This window comes from Polistes dominula, unplaced genomic scaffold (genome assembly GCF_049000335.1).
Source record: "Polistes dominula isolate Pdom_NZ unplaced genomic scaffold, Pdom_raw_medaka contig_29, whole genome shotgun sequence".
In the NCBI taxonomy this organism is placed as follows: Eukaryota; Metazoa; Arthropoda; class Insecta; order Hymenoptera; family Vespidae; genus Polistes; species Polistes dominula.
Window position 1 is genome coordinate 833120 of NW_028300865.1, and position 17719 is coordinate 850838.

At 27.7% G+C, this 17719-nt stretch overlaps 4 protein-coding genes across 4 annotated transcripts; 2 read left to right on the plus strand and 2 right to left on the minus strand.

The window, feature by feature from the left end:
• Positions 1-92: 92 nt before the first annotated feature.
• On the plus strand, positions 93-9723 carry Lrrk (Leucine-rich repeat kinase). Its single transcript, XM_089177656.1, is given in 4 exon segments — positions 93-1030; positions 1159-1427; positions 1495-4675; positions 4677-9723. Coding segments are annotated over 2 exon segments (7380 nt in total). The 5' UTR covers positions 93-1030; positions 1159-1427; positions 1495-1505; the 3' UTR covers positions 8887-9723.
• Positions 9695-13971, minus strand: LOC107068288 (solute carrier family 66 member 2). Its single transcript, XM_015324507.2, has 4 exons — positions 13376-13971; positions 13139-13275; positions 12814-13030; positions 9695-12739 (listed from the first exon to the last, which is right to left on the minus strand). The coding sequence occupies exons 1-4, from the start codon at positions 13567-13569 to the stop codon at positions 12547-12549; spliced, it is 741 nt and encodes a 246-aa protein (XP_015179993.1). The 5' UTR covers positions 13570-13971; the 3' UTR covers positions 9695-12546.
• Positions 13972-14359: 388 nt separating this feature from the next.
• LOC107068287 (uncharacterized) lies at positions 14360-15838 on the plus strand. Its single transcript, XM_015324506.2, has 3 exons — positions 14360-14731; positions 14831-15160; positions 15497-15838. Exons 2-3 carry the CDS (start codon positions 14911-14913, stop codon positions 15565-15567), a joined length of 321 nt encoding a protein of 106 aa, XP_015179992.1. The 5' UTR covers positions 14360-14731; positions 14831-14910; the 3' UTR covers positions 15568-15838.
• Mpi (mannose phosphate isomerase) lies at positions 15797-17714 on the minus strand. The gene is made up of 6 exons (XM_015324583.2): positions 17525-17714; positions 17049-17380; positions 16667-16982; positions 16419-16586; positions 16144-16346; positions 15797-16071 (listed from the first exon to the last, which is right to left on the minus strand). The coding sequence occupies exons 2-6, from the start codon at positions 17364-17366 to the stop codon at positions 15868-15870; spliced, it is 1209 nt and encodes a 402-aa protein (XP_015180069.2). The 5' UTR covers positions 17367-17380; positions 17525-17714; the 3' UTR covers positions 15797-15867.
• Between the last annotated feature and the right edge of the window lie 5 nt (positions 17715-17719).

A 17719-nucleotide genomic window follows, 5' to 3' on the forward strand; every position in this document is an offset into this window, starting at 1 on the left:
TAAGGGGTTATTTAATTTTGGTTATGACATATACTGACATGTTTACACCAAAGCTTTTAACTGGTAGTGAAGTTAGATTAAAGAGTGCTTCAACTAACAGAATTTTCATAAATTTATACGTAGGATCATAACGATAAAGATTACTTTCACGAGCTAATGTAATATATTTACTTTTGTTGTTTTGTGGTAGTACGTATAGTTCTCAATGGTGGCGTCTTGCTTATGTCGATCGGAACGCGTCTCGCGACGAAAGTTGTACTAGTCAACTACTATCGCCCACTAGTGGTCCTACTGCTAACTAATTTTGTACACAGTCGATAAATCAGGGATAGGTAATTTCTACCTTATCAGCAACTGCTAGTCAAGAATTCATTGTAGTTAGTACCGGGACCACCAGTTGGCGATAGTAGGTAACTTACGTGAAGACAATTGAATACTATCAAAAGAAAGATACAACTACTATAAAATTTTACAAACTATCAAAATATATAGTATTTTATCTACTGTCGCCTACTTGTGGTCTCGGTGCTAACTAAGCTGAATTTTTGACACGATAAGTTAACTTCTGATGTTCTATATGATTCTGTATTCTTTGATGGCGGTTTCAAGTCTGTCAGTTTAGTGTTATAATCAACTTATAATATATGAATTTAAAAAATCCTTGTTAATATTGATTTATTATTATCTGTTTTTAATATATCATAGAAATGAATGTGATGTTTAATACACAATGAACAAAAGTTTATAAATCTAATATAAATGTAAATGTTTAATAATATAACATGAAGAGAGTAAGAAGTGGTATTTTGACAGATCTCTTGAAAAGTAAACTCTACAAGAAGTGCAGTGGTGCTTTTTCACAAATGCATCAATTAGTGTAATACTATATAAAATCATAATAATCATGAATACATAACATTTTTTTTTTTCGTGTGGTTTGTTATCCCGGGCGTTCAGTTCTTGAACCATTGTGCCCGAATACATAACATACTTAATAATTCCACAATTTTATATAATTAATTATCAAAACGTAAGAAATATTGAATAAATATAATCATAATAATAATAATAAAAAAAGAAAGTAATTTTAATGAAAAAAATCTTTTTATATATCATTCATTTGAGTTAAAATCTTAAAATAATTATCTTTTATTTTAGATATATATATATATATATAAATATATGTAGATACAAAAATAAGAAAATTCTTGACTTTATATATAAAAAAAAAAAAATAATACAAACATTTAAACATTTTCAAAAAAAAAAAAAAAAGAAAAAAATGTTAAACACAAAATGATGTTTATATAATTAAAATAAATAATGATTGTTAATATAATAAATTCATTACAATACATCATTGTAAAACAACGAATCCTTATAAGAATATGAAAATAGAATATTTGAAGAAGTATTGAAATATAATCGTAAGTGTTACATCTACGTGTAAAAATGAATCAACAAATATTTACAAATCTAATTATTATTTTATAGTTTCCAACATAATGGATGATTATACACCAATAGATGAAGATTTTCCTGGAAGATTGCTTCACCAAGCTGCTCTATGGGATAATGCTGAATTGTTGGAAGATCTATTACGAGGTGAACATGCTCAATATATAAATAGTCAAGATTCATGGGGTAGAACACCATTACATGCTGCAGCTATAACAGAAAATTCACGATGTTTAGATATTCTTTTAAAAGCAGGTGCCAATCCAAATATACCATGTGGTCCTAGAGGCCATTATCGTACACCATTACACATTAGCACAGAACATGGTCATAATTCCAATGTAGAAAAACTTTTGGAATTTAATGCTGATTTAATGATCTGTGATGACAATGGTTTAAATCCATTGAACATAGCAGAAACATATAAGAACAATATATGTATTAATTTACTTAAATTGGCAGCCGAAAGATATGAATTAGAAAAGCATGCGTCGCATGCTTCATTACGTGCTGCTTGTTTACAAGGTGATATTGCAGCAGCTAGAAATATGATACAAAGTTTGTCTAATGATTTGGAATCAATTATTAATATGGCTCCAAATGGCGCGAATACATTGCTTTTTATTGCTTGTGAAATGGGCCACAAAGATATAGTGAAATTACTTTTGGACAATGGGGCAGATTGTAGAATACATCCGGTTACTAAATATTGTCCATTATATATAGCATGTCATAATGGTAAAGTAGAAATTGTTGAGATGCTTCTTCGTTATTTTCCAAATCAAGTGCAGTTCCTTACAGTTGAAAAATGGTTGCCCATTCATGCGGCTGCTATCAATGGTCATTATTTAATTATCGATATATTATTAAAATTTGAATATCCACAAAATTTATATCAAAGATATAGGGATACTTCGGGTGAATTTGAATATGAAATGCCATTTGATATTAATTCACAAGATGCTACTGGCCAAAATGTTTTGTACATATCTAGTAATTTGGGAAATATTAAAATAGTGGATATGTTATTAAGTTTTAAAGTAAATGCAAGAAAGATCAAAGAAGAGGATACGGGAATAACTCAACCATTACCTGTATCCAAACGAAAGATATCTAGTGGAATTCAAAGGTTAATGTCTTCTTTAAATTTTCGAAGCAAGTCTTATGACAAAAAGGATGATAATATGATAAGTCCTATTAATATAGATTTATATTGCAATAATAGTATTGAAACAGCATTACATACTGCTGTAAAAGCTAGACATACAGAAGTTGTAGCAGCATTATTATCAGCTGGAGCTAATCCAAATTTGTCAGCTAAAATGACCGGTGATCATGGTGATCAAGAAATGAACAATTCAACTGTATTAACGATAGCTTGTCAAAATCGTGATATCAAAATTGCTGATCTATTATTAAAACATGGTGCAGTTGATAATGATTGTAAGGCGTTAAAAATTGCCGCACAAAACAGAGACGAAGCATTAACTGCTAAATTATTATCTATTAAAGCTTATCCCGATTCGGAATATAAAATTAATAAAAAAGCGATGACAGATTGTACTCAAACTTCACATTTTTCTGCACTTCCTTCTTTCGGTAATGTTACTTATTCAACGTTATTTCCAAATACACCAACTATGATTAATTGGCATAATCAACAATGTCATTTATCACAGATACGTTCACAATGGTTGATTGATGCTGTATTGCACGTTAACAAAAAATTAAGTCCCAAAAATAATGATCTAGTATTATATGCCATCACAAGGATAGATATATCTCATAATTCTATAACTTCTGTACCATCTACCATATTTTATTTGCAAAGTTTGAAATATTTAAATATGGCACAAAATAAAATAGATATTCTTACGGCTGAGGCAAAAAATCCAAAGGACAAACTGTGTCCCGTTTTAGAAGAAATATATTTGCAAGATAATCGTTTAGAACAATTACCTGATTTTATCATGAATTTATCATCATTAGAAATCATGGATGTATCAAATAATAAATTACAATGCCTTCCAGAAAATTTGTGGCGTGCACCTAAATTGAAAGAGTTAAATGCGTCATTTAATTTGTTACGCGATTTGCCTAGTCAAATTTCTCAAAATATTTCTAAAAAGTCACCACGTGAAGATTCATTGAGCAATAGTCCTAGTACACGAAGTTTAACATCACAATTGGGCATTCCTCGTGATGATTCATTAGAATTCGAATCATTTACTAAAATAGCTAATGCTCAAATTATTGAAATGGAACGTCCACACTTTTGGACAGGATCCATTCAAGTTTCAGAAAAGGTTTCAGACGATACTGAAACTGGTGTTAGATCATTATTAGGATCATTAAATTTGGCACACAATTTGTTTAACAGTATACCAGTAGCATTACCATGTTTGGCTGTTAGCTTAGTCCGTTTAAATATGGCTTACAATTCTTTAAGATCAATGAGTCATATTACTTCTTATCCTGCCAGTTTAAAACAATTGGATTTATCAAACAATCAAATATCTTGTTGGCCTAGTTTACCACAAATTGATAGTACAGATTCAATGGAACAAGCAAATACAGCTTGTTATTGTCCTACTACTAATGTACAATCACCGATGATCCCAAATAATAGACAAACAGCAACATCTTTACGTGATATTGTTCTCATGTCTGTATGTACACATAGAAGACACTTGAGATTAGAAAATTTAAGAACGCTTATACTTGCTAACAATTTATTGAGTAGAATTCAATTAACTTCAATAGACGATGGAGAAATGCCAAATATTGATGAGGAAGGCATTGATAAAGATATGAAAACAAATTATCCTGGATCTAAATTATATCTTTTGTTTCCAAACGTTAGTATGTTGGATATAAGCAATAATCAATTAAAAGAAATACCTCAAAATATTTACGAATTGAATAATTTATCTGTTTTGAATATAAGTGGTAATACGGAAATTGTTGAATTACCACCACAAATGGGATTACTTTCTCGTTTATGGAATTTAAATACTCAAGGTTGTCGATTGCAGGAACCTTTGAAAACAATGATAGAATCTAAAAAATATAAAACAATGGACGTTATAGGATATTTAAAATCAATTCTTGAAGATGCTAAACCTTATGCTAGAATGAAGTTAATGATAGTAGGAATTCAAGGAATTGGAAAGACAAGTTTATTAGAACAATTAAGACAAGAGGGTGAAGTTCCAAATAAAAAAATCATCCGAACATTGGGCTAAAAGAATGGGTAATAAAAATATCAATGCTAAAACTGCCAGAGGAACAATCATATCTACTGTTGGAGTTGATATAGGTGATTGGATATATGAGAAAAAGATACGAACACAATCATCACATGGACCAGTTTACTTTAGAACATGGGATTTTGGTGGACAAAGAGAATATTATGCCACTCATCAATATTTCCTTTCAAAACGTAGCTTGTATTTGGTTGTATGGAGAATAACTGACGGTTTCAAAGGTGTCTCGGAAATATTTCAATGGTTAGTAAATATTCAAAGTAGAGCACCTAATTCTCCTGTAATCATAGTAGGAACGCATTATGATATGTCATATGATCATAGTGAAAAATTACAACAATACATTCGCGATAAATTCATTAATGTTGTTGACGCTGAAAAGTGTGGTTTACCAAAGGTCATGGAAACAGTTGAAGTTAGTTGTAAAACAAGGCATAATATCAAAATGTTATGTAATTTAATTTACGATGTTGTTTTTAGTTTAAGATCACCAGGAAGTAAAGAATTATTATTAGAACAAAAAGTTCCTGCGAGTTATCTTGCGTTAGAGGATGTTGTAATACAACTTGCACATGACAGAAAATTAGCAGGTGTAGATCCGGTATTAAAAGCTGAACAATATTATGCAGCAGTAAATAGTGAACTACAAAAATTACATAGATCATTTAGGGATCCAGCAGAGTTACATCAAGCAACACTCTTTCTTCATGAAAATGGAATTATCTTACATTATGATGATGCTACGTTAAAAGATTTATATTTTCTTGATCCACAATGGCTCTGTGATATGCTTGCCCATGTAGTTACAATAAGAGAGATTAATCCTTTTGCTCGATCAGGTATAATGAAATTAGATGATATTCAACATGTTTTTAAATCTTCAACCATATCGTCAATTGATACTCAAGGATACATTGTAAGTCTTTTGAACAAATTTGAAGTTGCATTAACTTGGGATTATCGTACTTTACTAATACCATCCCTTTTACCAACTGAAGAAGATGTTTTAAGGAACAATCAAATCATTAAAATTCCAGTCAAATCACGAAGTTGGTATACGCGTACTAAAAAAATCACCTCACCTATGATCACTTGTCTTAATGTAGCAGGAGAGAAAGCTAATTCAGAATGTGTATTAACTTCTAGATCACAACCTGACTGTTCTGTAACAAGACTACTCCTCATGTCATACTTTCCTAGTGGCTTTTGGTCTAGACTCATAACAAGAATTTTAGCCGATGATGCTATCGTTGAGATTGTTATGTCCTTCTTGGCACCTTTTAAAGATTTCGTTGATGATAATATTTTTGCAAGCTTGTTGGATATCCAAGCAGAATGGATTTTATGGCAAACTGGAATAGAATTACGTTATGCTGGAATTACTTTATTACGTTTAAAAGAGGTTAATTATAATTTAAAAAATTCACCTTACGATTATAGACAATTTAAATTTAAATTAAAACAAGATGGTATATGGTGTACTGTTGATTTAAAAAATTCTGCTATTTTAGAAATTTGGTTTCCAGTTGACACCCTTGTTATTAAACAACCAATCATGTCAGATTCTATCGATGATGAACCTGTAGGTTATCAAGCAATTGCAGTAGAACCAAGACCAGAAAGTGTACCACAAATGTTAGCTTTAATAGTTGATCATATTGATATTTTATTAGAAGATTGGTATCCAACTTTAGGTACACGTTTTGTACATACCTCTGAAGGTAAATTATTAGTTACAAGGTTGATACCTTGTCCTCGATGTTTACTTAGCAACATAGATTATGAAAATGAGATACATGATAATAATGATCATTTAACTGAAGATATTCATAAATATTATATAAATCGTGAGAGACAAAGTCAAGATAGTTACAAATCTGATGGAGATAGTGGTGTAGGATATGATAGTTTAACATCAAGTAGAATGTCATCATTAGAAGGACATCCTGAAATATCGAGACAAAATTTTCATTTAGAATCTATACTAACATATTCTTGGATGGTCGAGGAATGTATTCTTGCAGCTTACAGTAATAAACCAATTAGTTGTCCGAAACATTCAGATATACCACTGTCGCATGTAGCACCTGATATTATTTTCATGGATTTAGGTGTGAAACATTTAATAAGATCGGAGGATATTAAACGAGGCAAATTATTAGGAAGGGGTGCATTTGGTTTTGTTTTTAAAGGTGTTTGTCGACTACCTGGTACACATGTTAAAGCAGATGTTGCTATTAAAATGTTACAACCAGTTCCACCAGGTCCTAATTCAAAACAATCTGCCATACTTGCATATAAAGCTGCACAGAGTAAATGGGATAGAGATCCTCTTCAATATGCATGCAAAGCATATTGTACAGCTAGACAAGAATTAAATATATTATTGACATTGAGACATGCGAATATTGTACCATTAATAGGTATAGTTATCAGTCCATTAGCTTTAGTATTAGATCTGGCACCTGCAGGAGCATTGGATAATGTTTTAAAAAATTATAGAAGATCTGGTGCTAAATTGGATCCATACACTCTACAAGCTATAATTCTTCAAGTGGCAAAAGCTGTAGAATATCTTCACCAACAACATGTAATATACAGGGATTTAAAATCAGAAAATGTATTGGTATGGCAAATGCCATTGCCATTTCAAGATTATCCAGAGCATCCAGTACATGTAAAAGTAGCTGATTATGGTATATCCAGATTGACATTACCTACAGGAGCTAAAGGATTTGGAGGAACAGAAGGTTTCATGGCTCCTGAGATTATAAAATATAATGGTGAAGAAGAGTACACTGAAAAAGTGGACTCATTTTCATTTGGCATGTTTATATATGAATTGATAACTTTAAGACAACCATTTGAAGGACATGAAGCAGTTAAAGAATGCATTTTAGAAGGTGGAAGACCACCATTAACATACAGAGAAACATTTCATCCATGTTATGCTCTTGATTTAATGGTTATTTGTTGGGCTCAAAATCCAAAAGATCGACCAACAGCTAGTCAAATAGTATCCATTGCATCAGCACCAGAATTTACTCATTTAATAGATGTTATATTATTGACAGAAAGAACACAAGTGACAGCTGTTACTATGACAAATACTATTGCTGAAGAAAATTTAAATGGAGATGAAATTTGGTTTGGTTATAATAATGGTGAAGTTGATATGTTAATAGGAACACAAAAGGGATGGTTAAGACATATAAGAATTGAAACACCAGTAATACCATACGCCATGTGTGGAGTAGATGGTTATATATGGATTGGTGATAATACTGGACAAATACATGTATATTTAGAAAACAATTTTGGTTGTGTAGCTAGTTATCATCTTGAACCGGATCATCATAAAGAATCAAAAGTAGTAGGTTTGATATATTTAGAACCATTGAAACAATTTGCTATAGCATTACATAGTGGTAAAACATTTCTTTTGACCAATTCATTTACGCAAATGAAAAAAACCGAAATTAGTAATGATATAAGTGATAATATCAAATCATATTCTATAGCAGCGGTATATAAGAAAAAACGTATATTAGAATTATGGATGGGTCAAAGTTTTGGTAGAATAACCATTTATATATTAAAGGATACCAATTTAATTGATACAATTGAAATTTCTCATGTAACTGGTGATACAGCTATGAAAAATTTATTTGCCACATATCTTTTAAGCGCTGAACATTCTATTTTATCATACACTTATCCTGGTTGTATTGTTTATCAATGGGACGTTGATACTAGACAAATAATCAATAAATTAGATATGTCGAAATTAGTTCCATGTTCAGAAAGTTTTAAATCTATATCTATAGAAGAAAATCTTACTACGGAAAAATGTCAAATAACTGCTCTTGAATCATATATGAATCAACTTTACATTGGTACTACTTGGGGTTGTATTGTTGTTGCTGAATGTAATACATTGAGACCAATAACTGTTTTCAGACCATTCGAAGGCAAAGTGTGTCAAATAATTTCATTTAAATCAACTGATAAGAAAAAGCTTATATTAGTAACAGTTGGTCAGGGATATAGAAGTTTAATATCACGTTTCACTGATTTTCCTTTAAATGGTACAGAAGTTGAAGATCTTAAACATAATATGTATACACTTTTATGGAGATCTGAACATTGGTCTGCAGCTTGATTATTTCTTCTAAAATATTATATCATTTTTTTTATTTATTTATTGATAAGTCAAATGTGATGATTATATATATATATATATAGTTACTTAAAAATATTTACAATATAATATTGTAATACAATTTGTCCATTTTATATATTGTATCCTTATAATAATAATAATTAAGGAGCTTTGTGCAGCAGCTTGCCTCGTTCGCGTAAGAAACTCCCTTTAAACAAATAATATTTGGGAGGTCCATGCTTAAATATGTACAAATTTTAAGGTGCTTGATTGATAGAAGTAATTTTTAAAATATTAAAAAAAGAAAAAAAAAAGAAATAGAAAAATCATTTGTATTATTCACGTATAATATTTGCCAAACAATTTTCTATATATTTATTCATAAACTCTTAGATGAAAAATCTACAGCACTGTAATATAATTGAAAAACAAAAAAAACAAAAAAAACAAAGAACAAAAAAAGGAATGAATTGTTAAAAATAATTTAATAATTAAAATATACAATATACATTTCTTAATGTATTTAAATATTATATATTAAACTAATGATCTCTAAAAGTATAGAAAATAATAAATAATTCACATTGTCCAAAATAGTTAAATCACATTAAATATGCTTCGATAAATATCACATTATAATCTAATACATATTAGAAACATATTCCTTCCAAACCTAATATAGCAGGGTTACAAATTGAATATTTTTGTAGAATAATGGTAATATTTTTAATTATTTATGTATGTGTAAAACAATTGATAAAGTATATACTCATTTAAACTCATTGAATTTATATTAATTTAATCTGTCTTCTTCTTCTTCTTCTTCTTCTTCTTCTTCTTCTTAGGTGGGAATTTAAAACTTCACCATTTTTCTACAAAAATTCTCTATAATAAACATTTAGATTGTACACCAATGCAATATATTTATGTACTTTGACCTCAGTCTGTTAACCCTTTGCACTCGAGGCCTTTTTTCGCTTGTATGAATTGATCAGGGAATTACCTTAAATCATTCGGGCGTTGCAACAGCGCTGCTCGAGAGTTCACACTTGAAATCGGCCGGGCGCCGTATCGGCGCCGCTCGACTGCAAAGGATTATCCACTTAAAAATGAAAATTCTAATTAAACACAAAATCTGCGTATGAAAGTTAATCTTAATATAGTAAAAAAATGTAATAAATACATTTCGTAGAGATTAATAATTGATCATAATGTATGTAAAATCCAACAACAACAACAAAATCCATGAGAATTATGAAGTACAGTCTAACATTTGAAACTGGCAGCTCTTCCAATTGATATTTAATGCTCTGGAAATGACTGATTCTAATCTTTATATAAATAATACTTCAAAGAATTCTCTTGATATCATATATTAGAACTAATAAACATCATTCATCCGGCCATGTATGTATCATTACAAATACTATTATCATATTTCAAATGATATCAATTTATTTGCATTTTTATCAAACTAATATCTAATTTATTTCTATTATAATTCTTTACTCGTTAAATGTATAAGTTGTATTTTTATAAATAATAAATCCAAAATTGTAATGCGTGCACTCTTAATAATAGAGCTATTAAGAAAGTGATATAATAATACTAGGGGTGCCCTGTCACACGTTACTGTGGCTCACGATCAGTCCGATACACACGTTTTTAAGTTAACGAATTACCTTAATCATGACTCTTTGTTAATAAACAAATAATATTGCGATTATAAATTGAGATATAAACTATCCTATATTTCAAGTTGGATGATACTGCACATAGTGTGGAAAATTTGATTAAAATCGGTTCAGTAGTTTAGGAGTTCATTGCGGACAAACAACGTGACACGTAATTTATATATATATATTAAGAAGAAGATTGTTATAAATTATTGATAAACACGTAAAAATGTTGAAAATCATCAGCCTCGTTATAACGTAATGCAACATTGTAAATATTTTTGTAGTATTATAATATGGCTTTCAATATATATATATATATATATATATTGTATTACTATTGGTAGTACATATTTTATATAATTAGAATTAGTACAATAAGTATTGTAAATGAAAGTAGTCTTAAAGTATTTTAGGAATATTATTTATTTAGTAATATTATATCACTTAAGCAGCTAGCTATTTATCTATATCTATATGCATTTATTGTAATTATTTTAAAAGTTTTTGGTTGTTTTTGGTAGTAGTAGATATAAAAATTGTTTATTAACACAAGTTATAAATAATCTAAACTATTCTACCTTAGTAAGTAATATAAACATTACTTAGTTTTCGTGTTAAATAACACAAATGGAATAAATGGTTGATTATTTAATTGATAGAAAATTCTTGGACCCCTGTGTATATTAATAATCAAAAGTTTAGTATGTATATATATAAAGTATATCTTAAGACATTTTCTGTATCATTAGATTATATATAAAGAAATTTTTTACATCAAGTTATACAGGGTGAGTAATAATAGAATTATATGTCTATATATATATATATCTTTTTGAATATGAATAAAAGAAATGATAAAGAATATAGTTGAAGATTATAATAATGTATTTAAAGAGTGGAAATTGCAGATTTGTTTCAAATGAAATTACATTTAAATGAAAAAAAAAAAAAAAAAAATCAATTCATTCATAAAACAATAAACATTTTTCTACCCATCAACTGAATCATGTAAAACTTTCTTTTTATTTTTTTTCATCTAAAAATGAAATATAATTGTCTTTATTTCGTAATTATTTTATCTTAATTAAAAAAAAGAGACTTTAATATTAAATTTAAATAAGACATTGTGTAGATTTAATAACTTTGTTAAATCTGACATTTTATGGAGTATTGATAAAATGCAAAATGTAATTAAAAGATTATATATATATATATGTATATATATGTATATCTGTTATCTTACAATATATTGACTTTAAAAGTACAAAATTTTCAAAATAAAATCAATTGTTAACATTAAATATTAATTTTTATATAATATTTATGACAAATATTGTATTTACATATATTTATATATCAGTTTTAACAAATAACAAAAATCCTGGAAAATTTGATAAAATTCTTTTAAAAATAACTAATCAAATGAGAAAGTAGTAATTTTTTTCTAAAAACAATTCATCGTTCAAAAGTGAATAAATTAAAATCATGTAAATATTAAAAATTTGTATTCAAACAAATATATGAATACTTAAATTTAATATAAAACATAATAATATATAATAATTTTTGTTTCTTCATGGCTGCTACATACATCATTCTTAAATCATTGCACAATATACTTTCATTCAAAGTTTTTTTTAAATATATTAAAAGCTATGAATATTTATAGAAATATATATATATATATACAATATTAATTAAAAAAGAATAATTGTAAATTTGTACAAATTGGACATTTAAAAAGATTAAGTGTCTATATAATTATTATGAAATAATAATTATTGGTATTAAAATGATTATCAAAAATTGACATACAATTTTATCTATGTTGGACCTTGAAATATTAGTTGTTCACATATTTACATAAAAACATGCGTTTATACAAGTTACATTTATACAAACTTACAAAAATAATTTATTGCACACTTGTTGTTAAATTATCTTTATAAAAATGAAATCTAATTGAATAATATATTTCTAACTAATCAACTCGTGCAATAACTTGAGAATGAATTGATGAGTTCTTTTCATAAATATAAACTTGTGTTAGTATTGCAATGTCTATTAAAATTTGAAGTGCACCACATACTTTAAATTGAACTGGAGCATCTCGTAATATAAAATAACAAGTCTTAAAAATATCACCCATTGTCCACATACTAACCATCGTTATACTACAATGACAAAAGTAAATTATAAACGATTGTGTATATTTAACAAATATATATATATCTATGATTTCGCTTACCTCATTCCACTCGTAGATTTGTTATAAAAATTACGTAAAAATTGTGGTATTCCAAGCATTGCTTCTATTAATACTGCAAGAAAACCAACAATTTCAACAAATATTGGTACGTCTATAAACCAATACATTAATATTCCACCCATAATAGCAAATAATAGCATAAAATCCAAATAAGATTGAAAATCTGTCCATTTCCAAAAGAATCTTGTCTCCAAATCTATAATTCAAATGAATTATTCAAGAATTTATTCAAGATTTCATTCAAAGTTTGGGTTTCTTTTTTTCATTTCTGTCATTAAAATTAACTGTACAAAAATGATAATACCTGTAAATACTCGTTCTTTTAATTTAATTATTTGACTTTTGTTATGTACATTGACAGAAAGTTTGATCATAGTAAACATTGTAATGATCATTATAATACTTTGAATTAAAAGAGGTGTCTCATAATGTTTACCAAACCTGCAAGAAGACATGACAGATTATTAAATTAATCAAAAGATACAAAAGAAAAAGAAATAACATTTATAATAATAAAAAAATAAAAAATAAACTAACTAACCAAAATAAAATACGAAGTGTGTTTGCAATTAATAATGTCAAACAAACATATAAAGAAAATCCTTCAGCATCTCTTTTCCTTTTAATTTCTCTATATTGTGGTATATATGGAATAATACCACCAAATATTATTGTTAAGGATGCAACATAACTAGTTACATCTTTGACAGTCAATTGTTCGTAATTGTCATTCATTCTTCAAATAATTTTAATTTATAACCATGTCATATAAATACTTGAACATCCACTTATTAAAACATAACTAGACATTAATCTGACGTACTCCTTACGTGATGATAAATCACGATGATTCAACACGTGTGTGCAAACATTATAAATATATACAATACAAATATTTCATATTTTCAATATTTCACATAATTATTATTATTTTTAAATATTATATAGATTTTATTATTATTTTTTAGATATCAAATAAATTATGTATACAATATATATATAAATATACTTATGAATATATATATATATATATATTCATAAACATTTTTAAATATAGTTCTTTTGTCCATAGTCTTTACGCATGTTTTCTGCGCATCTTTAAGCAGAGTGCATATATATAGGTATATTTATATATATATATATACACAGTGAAGCCAGATCGTAGAACATTTCTACCCCTTCCCTCGAGTCCAGCACGCCTCGCACACAACGGAATGTTACGTGCGGTGTGTCGGGAAACCGAAAGAAGCCGAGGGAAGTCGAGATTAGCTGTGCGACAGAGGAGAAATAATACCCCCACCACGCGCCACGCAGAAATACATGGACACAATACACATTTGAACAATGTATAAAACAATGTGATGGGGGTATTATTTCTCCTCTGTCGCGCAGCTAACCTCGGCTTCCCTCGGCTTCTTTCGGTTTCCCGACACACCGACACGTAACATTTCGTTGTGTGCGAGGCGTGCTGGGCTTGAGGGAAGGGGTAAAAATGTTCTACGATCTGGCTTCACTGTATATATATATATATATGTATATACGTGTTTATGTGCATATGTGTTATATACTTATCATTAACACGACATTATTTGTGAAGCTAAAAGAGAATTATATTTATAATTCTAATATCATTGTGTGAAATAATATAATAATATTCATTAAACAGTTTTAATATTTAAAATTGCAGTTTGTGTTGGATCAAGAATATTAAGTTAATACAAAATAATACAAAACGGATATACTGTTTTTAATATAATCAATATAAACAGGTTAAACACACTGCACATAGTAACATTCATTTTTGTCCAAGCCTGATTTTTCATTCGAAGTTTATATATTATGATGAAAATTGTAATACAAATATTAACTGGATATTTATAACCAACTATTATTGTGTGTGAGTTTTTGACAAAGATTATTTTATAGTTTACAAAATAAAAATATGATTTTTTATTTTAATAAATAATTACAAAGTGAAACGTTTTTTCATTTATAGCTTTATGCAAATGTTTTGTAAAAGGTAGAAACAATTTTTGTTGTATTATTTGTGAACTATTATCAAATTTCTACTGCTCAATGATGGAAACTAACCTAACAGAAGAACAAAAAAGATTTCTAGAAGAATGTGAAATTGAATTTAAGGATCGTTTTTCTGAAAATGATGTTGAATTTATGAAAATTAAAAGTGCAACACCAAAAAAACCACCAATTATAGATCCATGGTACACTAAACCACGTAGACTGCCATACTGGGATCAACAAAATCAACAAAATCAGGGACATGGAAGTCGAAATCATAACTGGGACCGTAGTAGTCTTGAAAGAGGTGATAGATTCAGTCGTCATGGTGGAAAACATTATATACACAATCATAATAAAAATCCATATTAAAAATCAGTGTATTATATCTCTATACTTTCTTATCATATATTTTGTATATACATGAATTATATCATAGATTATAAATCAAATATATAATTTTTACTAAAATCTCTGTAATAAAAGAACAATAATACTGCATTAAAATCAATAGAGAGAGAGAGAGAGAAAGAGAGAGAGAGAGAGAAAAAATATATAAGTTTTTCTTTGATACTTAGAAGGTGAATTATCGTCTGAATTATTTACTTTTTTCAAATCATATTATAACGATAACAAATTGTAGATTCATGGTACAATAAACGAAGCAAACATCCATATTACCGGAATCAACAAAGTTCGAGAAATGGAAGCTGAAATCATTATTTGGACCGTAGAAGTTTTGAAACAGGTGACAGATTATTAAATCGTAATGATGGAAAACATTATTCACATTATCATAATATAAAACCATATTAAAATCACTATATTACATCTTTTACTTTTCATCATATTATATTTTGTACATATATATATATATTATAAATCAAATATAATTGTTACTAATGTCTGTAATAAGAAAAATATTACATTAAAATCACAATAGAGAAATATATCAATTTATATTCCTCATGTTTATAAAAGTGAATTATTAACTGTTCATTTTTTTTTTTTTTTTCATACATTTGCAAATGCTTGAAACATTAATAATGAACAATTTTCTACAATTTTCACCAACAGTTTTTCATTAGCATGAACAAATAAGATAGTTCCTCTTTGTATAATTTGTGATGAACGAATTTTTCCTTTACCATTTATGACAATAATTATACTAGCTGATTTTCTTGGAATCAATTCATATTCCATTTTATCACATGGTATCTGAAAATAAATTTCATAATGATAACATATATTTCATTAGTAATATGATGTAATATTTAATAAGAAATTTACTAAAATTTTGGCTACTGCAAAATCTGGCACTGGAGGTTGAAATATTTCTGTACAATTATCTTCACAATAACCAAGAAACTTCTTTGCAAAATCTGGCTCACATTTATATGTTAACATTTCTGTTAATGTTTTTACATCTTTCAACTTTGGTGTTAATCCAGCACGTACTATATTATCAGAACATGCCATACATTCTATACAATCTTGAAATAAAAAATATTTTAATAGATTTGTTGAGATATTGGTTTATATATACATGTATTATTAATACATACCACCATATATATAAGCGTGTGGTTCATTTGGAGCAATATATACAGCCTCGCCTGGTTGTAAAGTAATATAATTAAACATATATATACCAAAACATCCAATATCCCCAGGAAAATATGAATCAAGTTTTCGCAACAAATCAGCATTCAATAATTGTTGAGATGATATATCTATAAATATTAAAAACAATCAATAAAACTCATGAGACCAATGCAATAATTACAAATGTACTTTGAATATTGAAATTTACCTAAATGTGACAATCGTTCTAATAAATGTTTAAGTTGTTCTATTACTAAATTATGCTCACACATCATAAGACTACGAAAACATTTTTTTAAAGGTTCTCTATATTCTGAATCATTTGTTATCATAAATTCATGAACTAAATCATCACCAATTAATGCTCGTAATTCAGGAAGTAATTCTAAATATTTTTTTATTTCTTCAATTGGACGAAAACCACAAAGTGTTTCAAATTCTGTTAAAGCTATCATTAATTCTGGCTTGTGATTAGAATCTTTATAAATTGTAGGATCAAATAAATGTAATTCTTCTGCTTTTTTCTGTAATTTAATAATATGTTAGAATTAAACAAATCATTTAGAAATATAAAATAGAAGTAGATTTACCTTATCCGGATGTACTTGAATAGACAATGCTTTTCTTACGGATAAAACTTTAAAAAGAAATGGTAAAGATGATTGAAATATTTGTTCTACTTCAGAACCCAATACATTTGTATTTTCTTCTATATATTTTTCTAAAGAAATGTTTTTTTCCATTAAATATGAAGGACCATTAACATGTGTACCCATCCATAGCTCTGCGTATGGTTTTTCTTCGTTTATTACAAAATTAGGGTTTGATGTTTTAATTAATGATGCAACAATACTGTCTCTACCATATTTACCCCAATCATAATTTTGTACTGCACATATTAGTTCCATTTTTTGCCATATATCTGTAAATTATATACAGTAATTAATTATACAGTGAGAAGTCAATTAGCTATCAGTATTTTTATTTTTATTTCATCATTAGATATAAGACATTTATATATTTAAGATATAAAATTTATCATTTTTAATAACTTTTACAGACTTACCAAAAAAAGATTTAAAAAGTTATTTATTATACAATTCAGTCATCGAGTTAAATGAAATACAATAAGTATTATTAATATAATAAATATATTTGTAATGCCAATTCTATTATTGGAATCAACACATTTTATCGTTAATCTTTATCGATTAATTCGTATTGGTGTTTATTTTTTTACATATGCATTTATGATACGTGG

What these genes read in the sequence shown, in the direction of transcription:
- Mpi (XM_015324583.2), bottom strand. Translation starts at nt 17,366, where the DNA reads ATGGAACTAATATGTGCAGTACAAAATTATGATTGGGGTAAATATGGT. An exon ending in AGAACGATTGTCACATTTAG is followed by an intron (nt 16,587 to 16,666) that starts GTAAATTTCAAT and finishes TAATATTTATAG; the next exon opens with ATATATCATCTCAACAATTA. An exon ending in TTGCAGTAGCCAAAATTTTA is followed by an intron (nt 16,072 to 16,143) that starts GTAAATTTCTTA and finishes ATTTATTTTCAG; the next exon opens with ATACCATGTGATAAAATGGA.
- LOC107068287 (XM_015324506.2), top strand. Translation starts at nt 14,911, where the DNA reads ATGATGGAAACTAACCTAACAGAAGAACAAAAAAGATTTCTAGAAGAA. An exon ending in CCGTAGTAGTCTTGAAAGAG is followed by an intron (nt 15,161 to 15,496) that starts GTGATAGATTCA and finishes AACAAATTGTAG; the next exon opens with ATTCATGGTACAATAAACGA.
- LOC107068288 (XM_015324507.2), bottom strand. Translation starts at nt 13,569, where the DNA reads ATGAATGACAATTACGAACAATTGACTGTCAAAGATGTAACTAGTTAT. An exon ending in ACACTTCGTATTTTATTTTG is followed by an intron (nt 13,276 to 13,375) that starts GTTAGTTAGTTT and finishes GTCTTCTTGCAG; the next exon opens with GTTTGGTAAACATTATGAGA. An exon ending in AAATCTACGAGTGGAATGAG is followed by an intron (nt 12,740 to 12,813) that starts GTAAGCGAAATC and finishes TTGTCATTGTAG; the next exon opens with TATAACGATGGTTAGTATGT.